We start from the raw sequence: 18,560 nt of genomic DNA, 5'->3' as shown, positions 1-18,560 counted from the left end.
CATGCAGGGTTGTGTAAGTGACAGAACTGGAATTTCAACCCAAGGTCGTCAGAATTCAAAGTTTAAGCTCTGACCACAGGTTATGCTGCCTCAAGAAGTACTTACACAGCCGAAGTGTTGCCTGGCTTGCTTCTTGCATAAGAGAGGACAGAAGCTACACTTATGAAGAGACACAAGGCATCCTCAGTGACCTTTCTAGAAAATTGATCCTTTCTTCCAGGCTTGAAAATACGTAGCCAGATTCATCTCAAGGGAGGCAGTGGTAGCTCTGGTCAGCAGCCATCTTTGTGTTTACGGCCCTGAAAATGGAAGATTTCCCCTGTCCAGGCCTGGCTTTGCTCTGACTTCATAGCACAGGGTGGAGATGCCCTGAGATGTCTGAAAAGTCCATAATAAACCCTCACCCATTAAAACAAGCTTACACTCAGTACTTCTCGTACCAGGCTATGTCCTCTGGCTCCTGCTAGAACGAGCACCACGTTTGTCATCATTTGGGGGAGATTTAGGCAACATAACAAAAGCATTCTAATATTAGTTCCACTAAAAAGAAGCATAAGGAAATAATTTTTACCTTCTGAAATTATATGCATTACTGACCAAACAGAAATTCACTTAGCTTTCCTCCTATAGGAAACCCATGCATTAAATGCATTCTCCTGAACTGTGTTCCGCAAACATACAAAGTCCGATACCATGTGCTGCCATCTGCCTCCTGCTGGGGCACTAGAATTTTGCCAGGCTCAGCAAACAGCATCCTGATAGGTTCAGAATCACAGTCAGTTGCTGGCCTGACATTCTTGGAAATGGGTTTAGATATACTCTCTGTTATCCAGACATTTCAGTACAATTTCACCTTTACCTTTCGGGGTTAAAAGGAATGTCAGGGCAAGAAATTTTATCTTCACTTTGGGAATGAAAAGAAATATGTAAATCTTAGTCATAGAGTCCATTATTTGATACAAGATTACCTGGAATCATATTCTAACCTCTCCACCATCCCAAACAGTTTAGAAATTCAAAGAGACCAAAATAATCAAACCTAGTAATATTAAGCTGAAGAAACTTCTGACTTTTATACCAAATTAATGAACGATTGATCTTTTGGGTAATAAAGTTCAGTGTTAAGGTGGCTCAAATTTGTATAGTATAAAATTTAGCTGGCTTGGTAAAGTTAAATGACTTTACTACCATAGCAATGGGGTCAATACAGAAGGAAGATAACCATATTGTGTTATATTTCTCTTTCTGATTTTTGGGGCTGTTTTGTTGTATGGCTTAAAGCGCAGTTTTATTGATATCATAAAGATATTTTTACAATAGTTTAGTACTTTACCATTTTTCTTTGAATAAAAGATTTTAAATATCTGTAATATTCTGAAGTATGGTATAAGTTTAATTTGTACTAGGTATTGTTGGCTGCGTTAATAAATTATCTCAAACTTAGTGGCTTAACACCACACAAATTTATTAGTTTAAAGTTATGTGGGTTAATATTCTGAACACTAACTCACTGGGCTAAAATCAAGGTGTGGGCTGGGCTATATGACCTTCTGAAGGTTCTAGGAGAGAGTTTATGGCCTTGCCTTTTCTAGGGTCCAGAGGCTGCCCATTGCTCATGGCTCTCTTCCTCCATCTTCAAAGCATTTGATGGGTCAAATCCTTCTCACATCACATTACACCAACCTCTTCAGCCTCCCAATTTCACTCCCAAGGACCTTGGTGATGGCACTGGGCCCGCCCAGATAATCCAGGACAATCTCCCCACCTCAAGGTTCTTAGCCTGATCACATCTGCAAGGTCCTATTGCTATGAAGGGACATACTCCACAGGCTCCAGTGATGGAAATGTGGGTCTGAAATTATTCTGCCTAACACAGAATCCAAATATTTCTGTGGAACGTATTGCCTGCTTTTTATAATCTAGGACAATTAGAAACAAGATTTATCAGGAATTCACTTTGTGGCAGTTTTACTAGAATGGGTCTATTTTGTTAAGTAGAGATCACGTATGGTTTTGAAACCAAAAGCAAATGAGTGTTACTTAAGTGAAAATTTGAAGCAGACAGTAGTGAAATGTGAGGCTGCTGATATAAGATCCTGATTTTAAAAGCCCTCATTTGCCATATTAAAAAATGTGGATCATATTCTTAAGCAATGAGGAGGAACTATTCAGGAGATGTAAGTGAGAGTAATGTGGTCAAATTTAGGTTTTAAATCTCATACTCATTTTAAATAAATAGTCAAACTATACTGAACATTTTTATATCATTATTTGAAAATGTAGGTTTACTTTAGCTCTTGAAATCTTGTTTGTGTACAGTGAGTTAATCATAACCTGCCTTGTTTCTGAGGGAGGGTGACCCAATGAAAGGGTCCTGGGCTCCCGATCCAAAGAAGATTGAATATAGGAACTCCCAAGGGGAGAATTTTAAATGAACTCAAAAGACTCATTGGTTTTCCCTATATTTACGGGCAGAGAACAAAAAAATTGTACAAAAATGGAGATAAAAGAAAGCAAGGCTTTCTTTCCCTTCCAGATAATCTAATTCCATGTAGTGAAGGCACAACAGCCAACTTCAACAGCATGGGGGTGCCATGAAGAAGCACTGCTTCAAATGGTTTGTCCGAAGTCACTGGTGAAGGGTCCCCAGAGGAACTGAGACATTTCTAACAAGGAACTTGACGTCAGAAATGTTGTAGGATTCTAACTGAATAGATAAAGAGATTTGGCTGATAATTTCCAAGGGTCTTTGCAGTCTGAAAATTCTCTGTTCTAGATATTTCAGTGATTCTTTTGTTTACATTAGAAAATAATCAATTTTTTCAAAAAGTACGTTACAAGCTCTTAATCAAAATTCTAGTTGATAGTATATTTGAATAAATTGGTTCCAGAGTAAATGAGTTAGTTACCTTTACCCAGAATATGTTTTTTAAGGATATAAAGGGAAAACAACCTAACAGAAAGCCATCAACTCTTGGTTGTATTTTAAAATGAGTTTCCTTAGTTTAATTACATTAAAATCCTAGAAACAAGTTTACTATTTGTCCACAGCTGGAGGATTTAAATCACTAACCACTTTGCTTCCACTTTCAGCGATGCGTTTGATTTTGAGATTGGTGTGGTCATAGTCAGAATCAGCCAAGGCTTTGACATCTCTCAGGTTCTTCAGGTACAAGGTATGTACTTTCTTTATTCAACCAACAAATATTTATTGAGCCTCTACTCCACAGCTGACATGGAGTTCTAGGTGCTGGGGTTAGACCAGTGCACCATATGGACAAAACCCCATAACAGCAGAGCTTACATTCTTATGCTGACCTGAGGTTTGTACACTTCCCTGCTTTCCCCATTGCTAACACAGGTGGCCTTTGTCCTGCTAACCAGAAATATAGAGTACTCCAGGGCTGTCATCAATTATTCTTCTTATCACAAAACCACAAAGCCAGCATCGCTGAAAATAAACACCTTCGGTAAATTAACCTGCCGAATTAATTTCTGCAAGATGTTTCAGAAAAATGAAGATTAATTCTTTCCTCGGAAAACCATGTATTTTGTCTTTAAGAGTCTATGACCTAGTTTACAACTCACAGGGAAATGAGCCTGAATGTATCTTGCTATGTGAATCACTAATGTAAGCCAGAGGCAAAATCACTAACTCAGATTAGTGACTCTGCTTCTTCTCTAGGACAGTGGGCCCACTTACACAGGATTTTTTAAATTGACCTGCACAGTTCAATTGACTACAGTTCAACTGAAGCTCACAGTTCACTTGGCCCGCGCAGTTCAAACCCACGTTGCTCAGGGATCAACTACTTGTTAAGTCTTAAAGTTTAAACATACCCTTTTGTGTATAAAATAAAGAACACATCTAAAAAGTCACTGAAGTATTAGGACAGGGTAGTAATCCATGACTTATCTCTTTAATTAAACTTTAAAATGGAGCCCACTGAAGACATGGCACCAAAACAGGATTTTGGGGGTACCTCTTATGTAGCAGCCATGATGTAGGTATCAGTGCTGGGTACAATAAGATAAGTAAGAGTCTGTGTCCTCAATAGACTCACAGCCTAGTAATGGAAATGAGTATATGATGAGTGTGACGATGGGTATATTTATAGGGTATTGTGGGAAAGAGAGAAGAGGCATCTAAGAAGAAGGCTTTCTGGAAGAAATTTCCTTTGTTTTGAGACCTCATGGATGAGTAGGAGTTAACTAGGCAATGTTGGGGGAGAAAAAAAATGAGAGAGTCTGGGGACTAGCATTCCTGGCAAAGAGGAGAGCAGTAGCAAAGGTGGGAAGGCAGGGGAATGTGGAAGAACGCATGGGCAACCAAAAGCAAATGAGTGTTACTTAAGTGAAAAGTTGAAGCAGACAATAGTGAAATATGAGGCTGCTGATATAAAATTCTGATTTTAAAAGACCTCATTTGCCATATTAAAAAATGTAGATCATATTCTTAAGCAATGAGGAGGAACTATTGAGGAAATTTAAGTGAGAGAGTGGTCAAATTTAGGTTTTAAATCTCATAATCTTTCACTTACATTGGCATGGACTCAGTCAGGACTGTAAATGAAAACAGAGACAAATCAAAAAATATTTTCATAATAATAAAAACTAGAGAGGGTGACAGCCTGAGCTAGAGCGAGGGATGGAGAGAAAAGGACAGAAGTACTTTGGAGGTACAAAAGTAGCATTTGGGGTTGGTTGGATGTGCAGAATATGGGGGAGAGAGGAGTGGAAAAAGATTCATTCCTTGGCAGACTAAATGAATGATGGTTCTACCAATGGAAATGGGAAACACAAGAAGAAGAGCAGGTTTAATGAAGGGATGCCTGGTTCACTTTTAAAGAATCTCCTGTGGGAAATTCTACTGGAAATGTCTGATAGGCTGTTAGTCCTGGTCTTAAAGGAGAATTGTGAGCAGGAGATATAGATTTAGGATATATTATGGGCCAAATTGTATCCCCTCAGATTTCATACGTTGAAGTCCTGACCTCAGATGTAATTATATTTGAAAATGTGATTGTTAAGGAGGTAAATAAGGTAAAATAAGATCATTAGGGTGGGCCTTGATCCAATAGGACTGATGTCCTTACAGAAGGAGATTAGGATACAGAGAAGCAAACAGGAAAGTGGGATGACAGCCATCTATAAGTCAAGGAGACGTTAGAATGAAATCAATTCTACCAGCACCTTAATCTTAGACTTCTAGTCTCCAGAACTGAAAAAGTTATATTGTTTAAGCAAGTCTGTGGTATGTGTTATTGTAGCCCTACCAAACTAATAAAGTTTTTAAAAGGAGACATAATAGTGAAGGTGAAACTACAACACTGGAAAATATAGCCCAAAGAGAGGATGTAATTGAGAGCCCCCAGGCACAGGAAAGGGGCCCCAAGGAGGAGCAGGAAAGGAGCTATCAGAGAGGCAAAGGAACCAGAAGTCTGTGGTATTGTGGAAGCAGAGTGCTCAAAGTGAAAAGAATCATCAGAATGGTCCAGGACACCAGAAAACACCAGAAAGATTTGTGAATAAAATGTAATTGACACAGCACAGATAAGCTTAGTGAGAGTAATTCCTGTAGACCAGTGTTGACAGAATCCAGTTAACAGTGGGTTGAGGAGATAATATGAAATGATAAAGCAGAGAATATGGATGTGGCCAATCATTTTGAGAAGTTTAGATGCTAAGGAGAGGAATGAGATTGAGGAGGTTTACTATAGGGAGAGATACAGACCTTAGAGTAGAGAGAAAGGCATGTTTTCTGACTGAAAAAATGGGCCCAAGAGAGGGGGAGAGATTGAAGATAATGGTAAAACATGGGGGCGGGGCGGGGAGTGGCGTGCAGGAATGACCCATGGAGTAAGATCCTGGAGGAACAGGAAGAATCAGGGGAAGAAAGGGATGGAAGAGTTGGCCTGAGACAGAAGAAAAATGCTTCATCTTCTAAAATTATAGCAAAAGAGGTGAGAATTGATGACGAAATGTGTGGTTTTGTAAGAGTGCAGTGGTAAGTTGAGGAGGATTGTACACAGTAGTCTCAATTTTTTTTTTTGAAGTTGAAGCAATTTCTCTAGTTTTGCAGTTTCTATCCAGTGACATTTGGTCTCCAGAATATAGGAGGATCAAGGTTTTGTTGGGCAGGTCCAGCAGAAGGGAAAAGCCTGTGAGGGATTTGAGAGTGCAGGTGCCCAATCAGTCCAGATTCTATTTGTTATTTCACTAATGTCACCATCATAGCAGAAGGAAACAGGAGTGGATTAGGTGAATTTTCTGATGCAACCATTCTGGTGTGTTGTAAGGGAGGAGAAGATAGCAGAGAAACTAGAAATCAAGAGTTTGTATAGGATAAAGAACCACTATCTGATATGTATACTCTGCTTATATACAAGAGCTTTAAAAATATTGAGAATAGAGTTCATCCTATGCAAAATATGTTTTTGTTATCTTCAGCCTTCCTTTTTTATGCCCCTTCCTCTTTTTATGGACCTTTTACATTTACAGACTAGAAACACTAATTTCCCCCTCAGCATTCATGATTAATTTATACATTCCTTCCTAGTTGAACTTAATATCCTAGCGGCAACAATGGCTAACATTTTGAGTAGTTGCCATGTGCCATGTATTATGTTTCATGTTCACATATATTACAACATTTATTACCCCAACTATCCTCTGAAGAAAAGTATGATCCTTGACGTCATCTTACAACTAATGAAACTGAGGCTTACCCAAGATTCACAAGGCCGGTAGTCAGTAGAGCTGAGATTCAAACACATGTCTGTTTGAAGCACTATTTTCTACCTTTTAAAAAGGAAAGTCAGAGAGGACAATGACTTACATAATGAAAGGCAATGGTAAAATCTGAGATACGGAAATGGAACAAGGGTATTTCCAGTTATTCCTTCAAAACCCAACATAGGGACGGCTTGGCTGTGGTAAGATAGACATGATGTTGAGGACAATTATAAGAACCTAATCTTAAGAGACCTGCTGTGTTGCTAAATTTCTCTATTTACTTTAATTTTGTCTGGTTTTTGTGCTATAATGTTTTACCATCTAAACAATGAGAATACAAAATATGATTGTATTTATACTACATATTTGCTTTATATGTGATGTTGATCTCTTCAAGCTGAAAGATGTGACGCAGCTAAAAAAATATGGCTCCCACCCTTCACTGCTCCATCCCCCAAAATGCACCATCAATTTAGTTCTGTAAAGCAACAGGGAAGCCCATTCTGTATGTAGTATTTCTGAAAGAATCCTGGCAGTGAACTGAGTCCCCTTTTAATTTCCCAGGGGAAGTATCTGATTTATATCAACTTTGATGTTTGAAATATTTCTGCTTCTTAGTCAAGAAAGGGAAAATACAGTTGGATGCTAATAAAATAATTACAAGTGCCAATTATCTAGGGTAAACAAAAAACGACATTACACAAATACTACATGAAGAACATGCAGAAAACAGCAGCATAATGATAGAAATTAACTTTACGCCACATTTCCATGCATTGTTTTGAAGTTTATGTAATTTACGACACAACCCTCACATTAGATTTTGAATTGGAAGAAATAAGCTTGTGTTTCATTATATTATACTGTAATATAAGGCTTAATAAGAGCCTGATAAATCTTAAGTATTGCATTATGCTATGTTAATGATTATCATCATAGATTTTCCAACACAGGCACCAAGGTGTCATCACACATTATAATTTAAAGGAAATATTAGCAATTCTGAGTGCCCATATACTGTAGTTAATAAAGCAGTGAATAGAAATCAGCTTTATAGGTAATTTGCCAGCTAATGACAATTATTTCTATACCGTGTCACAGGCTTATGTGAAGAAAATAACTTTTTGTATAAATAAGATCGATGCTCATAACACTCTCACTTACGTACTGCAGCAACTCATCGAATACTGGTGGCTGATAGTGTCTCTTAATAAATTAATTTATTGCCCAACAACACAAAAAAACACAGTATTTCATGTTATTCACTTCCCAGGGGGTATTCAGCAAGTTTGCCAACTTCAACAAAGAGTCTATATTATTCTGGTAGGAACTAAAGTGATGACATGTGATTTGCAATATATTGCGGTCAAGTGTTCCATGTAAGAGCTGCACGATTTATGACCATCTCAGAGCACGGGGATTCTGCTGTGTCTGAGGAAGTGGCTTAGCAAAATAAAGACAGATGGCGGTGTAGTAAATAATTGCTTGATTGGAAGGTGACCACTGCAGGAATGCTTCCTGCCTTCAGTTCAACTAGACTTCACTGGGCTATGGCTCATTGATTCATGCAAGCATTTACAGCTTTGAGTTGATTGACCAAGGAAAGAAGCATAATTGAATAATTAATAAAGAAAAAAGGATGCTGTGAAGTGGGAGGGATGCCATTCCTCAGGAGGTTCCCCTGTTCTCCCTTCTGTTGTGAGATAATTGACTACTCTCTCTCCTGAAGATTCAAAGGGAACTGTAATGAGTAGACTCTTGCCTGTTTCTAAAAGACTTATTAAAAAATAAAAGACTGAGTATAGAACAGTGGAAGCAATCTTGGCAACTAAATTGAATTTCAAAATATGGTTACTCCAGTTGGTTACCACACAATCCTATATAATAAAAGCCTAACATGCTAAGTGCCTGACCATTGGTTCCATTCGACCAGTTGCTATGACACACACTGATCACCAGGGGGCAGATGCTCTGACTGGTAGGTTAACTTGCTGCTGGAGTCTGGCCAATGGGGACTGGGCAAGATGGGCCAGACATACACTAGACCAGTGGTTCTCAACCTTCCTAATGCCGCAACCCTTTAATACAGTTCCTCATGTTGTGGTGACGCCCAATTTCATTGTTACAAATTGAACATAATTAAAGCATAGTGATTAATCACAAAAACAATATGTAATTATATATGCTTTTTCCGATGGTCTTAGGCGACCCCTGTAAAAGGGTCGTTTGATCCCCAAAGGGGTCGCGACCCACAGGTTGAGAGCCACTGCCCTAAACAAATCCGTGCACCCGGTGGTTTTGGCCTGATCCCTGCAGGCCAGTCCGAGGGACCCCACCAGTGCACGAATCTAGTCAATTTATAAAGCACTTGAAAATAGAGTAACTACTATTCAAGTGATTTGGTGTGTGCATGAGGATGCAGCTCAGGATTCACTCTCTGTTTTTACTATGAGAAATGTTTGGGGCTATGTTTGAACAATTGGTTAGAAACCCACTCAACTGAGAGACCCTAAAGCCTAAGCTTTTTCATACAACCTCAGGGATTCTCTTCATCTTGGAATGAGAGTAGGGCAGGATTTTACTCTCTCTCTCTCTCTCTCTCTCTCTCTCTCTCTCTCTCTCGCGCGCGCGCGCGCTCCAGTATTGTCGCTTTCTGAGATGATGGAGTATGGAATTATCTAACAAGGAAGATTAAAGTTCCCACCTAATCCCACCTATACTGCCTTCTGTCATATTCCACCAGCCCCTGTTTCCATACCTCTGTATACAGCATTCATCTCACTTCTTGCAAACACTGTCTTTTGTACCTGTCCCTTACACACAGGTTATATGCCCCCATCCCTGGCAACTATCCACTTATTTTTCTCCCGTTATAGAGAAAATACTTTCAAATGGTTTGAACTGTATTAACAGCACTGACCTGTTCTCTCTTTTTTTTTTTTTTTCAGCAAACTATTCTTGAGTACTCGTGTCGGTGGGAGGCACTAGCAGAGAGGCGTGGGCTCAATTAAGAATGTGAGAGAGGAAGTATGTGAAGTAGAAACATAGGGTCTGGAATCGGACAGACCTGGATTTAAATCCCAGCTTGACCTTTTTGGCTGTGTGACCTTATTCAGATTACTCGTCCTCTCTGTGTTTCACTTCACATTTTCCAATTGGAATAATTATAGTACCTACCTGACAGGTCTATTATTTTGCATTAAAATATATGATGGCTTCTAAGGGTTTGGAATTGTACCTAGCACAAAATAAACTCTCAGTAAGTGGTGGTAATAAAATATAACCTAAGCTACCCTCCAGGAGTTTGCAGTTTAATGGGGTAAAATACACGTGTATCTTAAAACTACATTCTGTGCCCCGCAGTGATAGTTACTGGGGGAAAAAAAAAAGATTGAAACAAGAGTATTATAGAAATGTAGAGCATTATGTAAATTTCTCTGATTTGGAAATTTGTGGATGGTTTCTTTAAAAAAAACCTGCAGATTGGGTATTCCTTCAACAGGCAGTCAAGCACATCATTGAAGAAGGATGGTAAAGAATTGAAAGCAGAAGGCTTGGGTCACCAGCTGTGCAACCTTGGACAGATCACTTGAACTGTCTGAACCCAAGTTTCCTTTACCTTAAAGTGGGGAGACTATTACCAGCTCTGCCTGCATCCCAGTACTGGTGTTGGGATCAAATAAGATCCTGTGTGGAAAGGGCTTTGTGAACCCGAAAGGTCACAAAGGGAGTCGTGATGGTGGTGGTGGCAGCAGTGATGAAATGAGTCATTTTCATTGTCAGCCTCGTGGACATCAGTTTATATCTATCTGTTCACTCTACCTTGGCTCACCCACCTTGTGCCTAATGGTCAGCTCGCCAGCACTCCTGTTGAAAGAAATGTGTTGACAAAGTCTGCTCTTGATTTCTTATGCAGAGGCAAGCAGTAAACCCGATAGATAGGTCCGAACAGAGCATCAAACATCACTGCTCCTTGGTGCTGAAATGAGAAAGGGAGGGAGGGCACAGAAGGGGGCCTTAGATGACCTACAAAGTGAATAATTAAGAATGAACTCTAATGAGAACTTGCACAATCTCAGTGCCTATTCCCTATGGCCACGCGAGCAGACCGTAGCCTTTAGAATAGACTTTGTCTCCATCGTCTTTGAGGGAACTGCCGAATCGGCCTCATTCAAACCAAGTCTGGTTTTGTCTCTCAGGCTGGGGTTTGCAGTGTGCTCTGTCCAGGATGGGCTGTGTACATACCTTCAAGCAAATTGTTGGAGCAGCTCCCGGTGCACTCAGCCAGCTGACTCTGTTACAGAGGGGGATTTATCTTCTCTTCTCCTTTGTCCAAACTAGAGGACAAAGAACATGGCAACTAGTGGCTCATCACGGGGTGCGCTGGGGCCAGCCAAAAGAGGAGGGCAAAGGAACCCCTCCCCACTGTCCTGCAGTCGCCCCCAAAGAAACTCATAATGTGCACCCTCCCCCTGACTGCAAAGAGCAGTGACTCCACAGCTGCCCCTGCAGCGCCCCAAAAATGTGCATGACAGCTGCGGGGGGGGGGGGGAGGGGGGAGGGGGCCTGTCACCCCAGCCAGGATGCTGCGATGTTGCTATTCTGGGCAGCCTGCCATATGTACCTGTACCGATAGGGTCCTCCCTTTACAATTGAGGGGCTATAGTTTGAGGAATTAACTTGCATTATACCATGTGCCTGAGTGTTCCGGTTCCCCTGAGGGTAGGGATTGGGGGTTAATAAGACAATTCTGAAATAATAGTAATAAGCCAAAAGCAAATGGTCTTCAAAGTTGGAAGCAGGCAGGTTTGGAATCAAGCAGACCTCTTTGTGGTTGAACCCTGTCACTTGCTGGGTGACACCATACAAGTGACTCAACCTTTCTGAGCCTCGCTTTCTTCATCCACAAAATGAGAATAATCATAGTAACTAGCTCAGAGTTGTTGCTGAGGAATAGCATGCAGCACAGTCCCCAGCACCTAGAGAGTGTGTGATAAAAAGTAACTGCTAGAATAAACCCCGGGCTTTCCAAAATGCTCACTTTACTTTGCATGACTGAGCCCATTTCCAGGAGTTGCATAAACACTTGGCCTAGAGAATGCGCTGGCTGCTTTGTTCTTTAAGGAGCTCCGAAGCCCCGTGCAAGAACTGTTGCTTATTCTTTTTGCAGTGCTAGGGAAAGGGGAAGGTTACAATTTTCCATTTCACAGATAGAGAATCAGAGGCGTAGAGAAAATCAATGACTTGCTTCATGTCACATAAAGCCAGCAGCAGAGCCATAATCGGTCATGACCTCCCTGTGCAATGCAGCCTGCGTTCACCTTTCAAAAGTCAGGGGTAAGCAACTCCTGTCTGAGCTTTAATACCATCAGTCTAATTTCCCAGATTTTCTATAGTTGCTGGTCTTGAGAACCTTTGAAGCTTTGGGGAAATCACATGGGTGATTTGACCTTAAATCTCATGCCACTGGCAAAAGATTAATTGCTAAGACCTGGAAAGGGGCCAGACAATTCCGTGCAGCTGAATAACAGCACCGTCTAGGGATGTGCCTGTCCTGACAGATTTAGTTAGTGCATAATTGATAAATCCAGAGTTTGTATAGCTTCACTTCCCAGATAGATAAGGCAACAGGCTCCGAGGGCTGACATTTACAGAAGCCCTACCAGTGTTGCCTATCATTGGATCTCGGTTTTCTGCTCGCTGTCTCGGAACATTGCTCATTTTCTACGGCTGTGTTCTCAGCAGACAAGAAGATGAGGGGGTCTGACAAGAGGGCCACCTTGCTTGCTGTGAGCGAAAAGCCCATTTCTCCTTAGCACCGCCATCTGACTGCTTTTGAAGTCTTTACTTACCTGATCCAACGCAGGCTGAGGTCAGAGAATGATGCAATGCATTACACGGCAGCTAGGAATTTTTCGTCACAATCAGAATCCAAAAAAGATAAAAGGCAGCCAGTCACAACATCCAAGTTTGGATAGTGGACCTAAACCACGGGCAGGAAATTCTGCACAGCCCGACTCTTATTCCAGACTCGAGTGTCCTGAGACCCTTTTTAGTAATGTGAGTTCAGGCAGGCACAAGACATCACAGCTTTTATTTCTTTTGCTTCGGTCACTCCAGAAAGTTATTTTGTTTGTCGGGAAGAACTGTTGGTGGGTCTCGTTCACCGTCATTTGTATTCAGAGCCTGTAAAGTTAATTATAAGATTTGGTTATCTTTCTTAATTCTTGCTCTCTAGTTTTATGTTTCCGTTCAGGAGGCATTGTTGTGTGCCTGCTATACAGGATACCCAGTATACTTCTGCAATTTTGTCGCTTCCACTGTAAAATACCTGACGCAGTAACTCAGGTCAGGAAATAAGTGGCTTTCGGTGTATAAGATCTTATGTCCAGTGGGTCTGGCTTTTTTGGTTTTTGCCAGAAGTGCATAAAGATGGCATGAAATAGCCCTTAGAAAAAAAACGTAGTGACTTCACATATTATAATTAACACAGAGCTATTTTCTGGGTAGTTATTATTTTCTGAGTATAATTTACTGACATACATTTCTTTTTAATAATCATTCAGAAAAAAATCATATAATAATCATGTTATTGCACATGTTCCATGTTTAATATGAAAGTAGCATAGAAGAGTGTTCCTACAAACGTTCTCTCTCTGCGTTTAGTAAGCGGCTGTGTCTTCTCTCATCAGATGAACTGGAGAAATTAGAGCAGGAGAGGCTGGCCTTGGAAGCCACGATCAAAGACAATGAAAGTGAAGAAGGAGGTGGAGGCATCCGGGGCTTGTTTAAAAAAGCGGGCAAGTTGAACATCACTAAGCCAACCTCTAAGAAAGGTAAGTACTGCTGCATTTATAAGAAATATTACAGGGTGAACCCCCCTACAGACTTCAGTACCTGCAGGGGTGAGAAGTCAGCATCTAAGATGTTGGAGGCCTTGACTAAGAACTGAAGACATTTTTTCAAGAAGGTCGTATGGGTGAAAAGTAGAAGCTATTGTCATTTATCAATAATGCCAAGTCCTTTGTACTATCTTACTGTAAAAACTTTCAAAATTATATGTGGTGAGGGAGCAGATTGAGTGCCATGAAACAGGAATTTCTTAGTTAAGATGAGAAAGGGTTAAAATTTATAAACCAGTACCCAACCTCACCACACACACACACACACACACACACACACGCACACACCCCTTGCAGACATTTCAGGTGTTTTAGTGAGAGATCCAGCTAGAATTCCAATTTCAGAAAAGCATCTTTGTCACAGACCAGAATTCTGGACTTGAACTTTATTGATACTAATTACCTGTAGATTTTGGCTGAGTAGCGCACTTATATCTGAATATCAGGTATACGCCCCAGGAACAAAGGGCCAGAAAATGATTTGACTCTCAGAAACATCTGATTTTTTATTTTTTGAAAATTGCTCTTTCCTTAAACATGGCAGTTCGAGGTTAATGAGGTCCACAGCGACCTCTGCTGGTAGAAAATTAGAATGTTAACATTTATTTCTGTCATGCACAAAGAATCCCATCGTTACTGAAATCATTCCCTGGTGTTTTAACTGAGATTTAGCCGGCTTCTGGATTAGGCTGGCAGAATCCAGCCTTCTGAAGAGGCTATCTCCTACCCTGGAAAGGGTTTGGTTTTGTTTTCTTGTTTTCCTACTATATCCCAAGGATAAAATTTTATATATGCCTTCAAATACTAGAGGTACCCTTGGGTACCTGAACTATTGCATGGGCTATCAAGAGAGCCAAGTATGTATTGTCGCTCTTATATATACCCATTTTCTAGGAAAATGATGTGTTTCAATATTAAGTGAGTGGTATATCAGGACTTCAAGGGCGTAAATGTTAGAATAAGACAATCTGGATGCTAACTACTATCTGCTTTTCCTTTCCAAATACTTGGTTTATTCACGAGAAGAGTTACCTATCCACCGAATCTGCTCCATTCAATAGCAGAGTCTTGCAATGCAATGGAAAATTTAAAGTCATAGCCCAGTACTATTCAGGAGCTGAGAGGGAGCAGAGAAGCATGAATGTACTTGCTAAGAAAAGGGGACTTGTTATTATTCTGGAACCTGTTTCTGCATCACAATACTTTCGGCAAAAATGTGCTCCTCTGAAAGTCAACATGTCTCGTTGTTTGGAAAAGCAAAATAATATTTTATGATTTATACTCAACACCTAAAATTTCAGACACAGCTCTCATGCAGGCCCCTTCACTGCTCTGGGCTTTTGTTGGTTAACAACTCTTTGAGTTCTAGATCAAGACCAACTCTGCCTCCAGGTGCTCATACTTGAGTCCTCAGGATGCTTTGATATACATGTAAGTGGGGGCAGAATTTGGCCCATTCCGTAAATGCATTTACTTTCTCCCTCAGCAGTCCCAGGGAGATAAAAACAATATAAGATAATTGCTTCAGAATGGACAGGCCCAAAACGTGAAAACAGCAAAAGACAGAACAAAGGATCTTTAGAACCCCTTAGATCAGAGAGGAAGCTCTGAGCGGCTGTCGGCTCTTCTCTAAGCACCACAGTGACACCATCTCTTTGAAATAAGCAATACAGTCGCAGCTATGAAAGACATGGAAATAAGAAATAATATATACAGTGTAACAAAGAAACCCCTGCTGGCAAAACGAAACAAGGGTCCGCTTCAACCACTGGCCTAGTTCCCTAGAACACTTTCATTGTGTCCATGTTAGATTGGAAATTGCATTAACATTTTTTTAAGTATTTTATATGCACCCTTAAGTATAGCTTAAGTAAAGGAATTTTCTCTTTTCCATATTTCCTGGCTTTTTCATCTCATTCACAGAAATTCAAATAGCTCAGATGGCTTCAGCTTAGCTTCACAGATCCTTGAAAAGAAGGCAGAGGAGAAAGCAGCCTGGCATTCGAACCAAAGGGTCATACTAGGTCAAGGTGCACATTATCCCTGGCCGCCTTTACAATCCAGGCATTCATGGAATTTACACCCAAACTGCACTCAAGTGAATGCATAGCCTAATGAAGGAATACTTCTAATTCACTTGCTTATTTCCAGAAAACTTGATCATCCCATGTTTTACTTTCAAGTAAATCTGAAAGTATGATTAAATTGAGCCATATCTGACTTTTGGAAAAATCAAGATTTTTCTTTTCAGATAATTTAGCATTATTATATGTCTAAGTAATAATTTCACTCTGAGACCAATTACTAAGGACCTGAAAATAATCCACAATGAAAAGTATAACCATAAAACTGATATCAAACATTTTTGAACTACTGAAGGTGATATATATTACTGTGGGATTCGACCTTTATCTCCCCTTTTCAGAGAAAAGAGCTCACTATTTACCTATAAGTATAAAAAACAGTTAGGAATGCATGACCCTTCCTCTATTTTCCTGAATAGATTTATTGGAACATAGTTTTGTTTCTTCCCTCAAAAGACTAACGGATGTACTACTTTCTCTGTCATTACAGACGGCAGCATTAACACCATCCAGTCCATGCACGTCGGGGAGTTCAACCAGAAGCTGGTGGAAGCCAGCGCCCAATTTAAGAAGAAGCAAGGAAAGGGCACAATTGATGTCTGGTGGCTGTTTGATGATGGAGGTAAAATTTTCTGGAATGTACACTAGGGAGCAGAATTTCTGTGTTGATAAATTTAACAAACAGCATGGGGAGGTATCTGAAAAAGATACGAGTTAAAGAATAACATTTCTGTGTTCTCCTAAGACTTTAAATGATTTAGGAGCTGTGGATGTGGGAATGAAAAAGGAGGGAAAGCCATTAATTTCCTTTCAGCTGGATATACTCATCTTTTCTGTCATAATTTACTCTTTTTCTTTTTTTTTTCAGGGCTAACACTCCTTATCCCCTATATCTTGACTCTCAGAAAAAAATGGAAAGACTGTAAATTAAGAATTTATGTCGGAGGGAAGGTTAACCGCATTGAAGAAGAAAAAATTGCGTAAGTAACTTATCACTCGTGTGTTAGAACATTTTGGATGCTTGTTGCTCCAATACTTTAATTTATAAGAAGTGTGAGTGTCTTTTGAGGTACAACCAATATAAAGACAAAGCCTCCATGATAGGCCTCACAGTAACTTGGTTTTCTGGTCAATAAATTATCTGTGCAAGTTTTCTAATCACTGTCTTCAAGTCCATTTATCCCCTGCCGCAAGTGCTTTCAAAAAGTAGGCTTGTCTCCGTCTTGAATGACAGTGTCATTATCTATACTAACAAAAGGGTAGTATGCTAATTAGACCGGATAGACTGGACGCCCTCTGGACAAAGCCACCACAGCGGCTGCGAGGGCCAAGGGCAAGGCAGTAACAGCAGGGTGATGAGGACAGCGCCGTCCCCTGATCAGCCTGGTGGCCTCCCGCAGAGGGAGGCCAGACTGTGGGGAGCGGGCCTAAGCCATTAGTAGGACATCCCCTGAGGGCTCCAGGACTGTGAGAGGGGGCAGGCCAGGCTGAAGGACCCCTTCCCCCCAGTGCATGAATTTTCATGCACTGGGCCTCTAGTCTTGTATAATGTTCAATGTTCTGACTAGTAAGTGTATCCCAGAAAGGAAGCGCCTGAGGAATTTGTGTCCAATAGCTTCTTCTGAGAGACTTGAACTTGTCCATTCCCAGTAGTCACTCTAGCACAGCTCACTTCAAAGATAACAGAGACGGCACTTGGTCCTCCTCCCAGCCCTTCAACCTCTGAGCTGCAGCACTTGGTCACAGTCACTATGTTCATGTCTGGGTCTCATTTGTAGGTTAAGAAACCTTCCAATTAAAAGCACAGTATTAGTCTGTATCTTTATTCATTTACTCGTGAAGCACTGATGGGTAGTTGTGAGGACAGCAAGTGTGCGGAGAATGTGGTGCATCCGAAGGTCTCCGGAGGAAACCTGAGGCGGGACCTTCAGCAGCCCTCAGTCCCTCGGGGCATGTCCAAATCCTGAGCCCTCCCTGGAACCTACTCCCAGAAATCACAAAATCATGATGGGCTCTTACTCAGTGATGTTTTTATATTTTCTCCCCCTTCTTAGGAGGTTTGTGTATTTAATTTCTCTTAAAGAGGGCCGTAATAAACTGGAAACAAATATGATGTCTATAATGATTATATTTTCTTAAAGCCTCCCGTGTCTTATGGGACAACTGATAAAAGTTGAAACTGGTTAGTGGGTTAGATGATAGTATGGTATCAATGTTAAATTTCCTGATTTCAAAAATTGTACTATCTATAAGAGAATGTCTTTGGTAGGTAGGTGGGCAGGTAGGTAGAAAGCAAGAAAAGAAAGCAAGCAAGCAAGAAAGGGAGGCGGGAGGGAGGAAGAAAGAAAGAGAGGGAGGAAGAAAGAAAGAGAAAAAGAAAAAAAGGTGTAGATATAGGCACATACAAAGAGAGAAAAGGAGAATAATAAATCAAATGGGGCAGATCATAAACAATTGATGAATCTGGGATTTCTTTGCACTATCCCTGCAATTTTTCTATAACTTTCAAATTATATAAAAATGTACACTTGCCAGGGGGTAAAACCTCCAATATATAAAAATATATTGTCAAATGATGGTTGTTGGCATCAGTTCAATGCCAGTAGGAATCCCAAATTTGGGGTGCGGTGAAGAAGGAAACTTGATTCAGTGCAAACAGCTCTTTTGTGATACAGCACAACTGCCAGGAACAGCTCAGCTGTGCAACAGCTCAGTAGTGTTACAGCCCAACTCTGAAGCAGCACAGCTGTGGACAGCATGGTTGTGAGAAGGCCTTGGGGTGAGGTGGCCCTGGGGCGAGGAGGCTCTGCTGCACCTCCACCTGCCCCTGTGCTGACCT

At 40.7% G+C, this 18,560-nt stretch overlaps 1 protein-coding gene across 2 annotated transcripts in view; it reads left to right on the top strand.

Moving 5' to 3' along the window:
* The window catches only part of SLC12A1 (solute carrier family 12 member 1), an 87,888-nt gene that overhangs the window by 58,618 nt on the left and 10,710 nt on the right, over positions 1–18,560 (top strand). For both annotated transcript variants that reach the window (XM_081089656.1, XM_081089657.1), the window contains 4 exons: positions 3,094–3,176; positions 13,428–13,571; positions 16,212–16,343; positions 16,590–16,701. In XM_081089656.1, coding sequence (XP_080945782.1) covers positions 3,094–3,176; positions 13,428–13,571; positions 16,212–16,343; positions 16,590–16,701 — 471 coding nt within the window. The remainder of the gene's footprint in view (positions 1–3,093; positions 3,177–13,427; positions 13,572–16,211; positions 16,344–16,589; positions 16,702–18,560) is intronic.

Source organism: Myotis nattereri, assembly GCF_964212035.1.
Source record: "Myotis nattereri genome assembly, chromosome: 1".
NCBI classification, from domain to species: Eukaryota; Metazoa; Chordata; class Mammalia; order Chiroptera; family Vespertilionidae; genus Myotis; species Myotis nattereri.
This window is presented reverse-complemented; position numbering and strand designations above follow the sequence as displayed.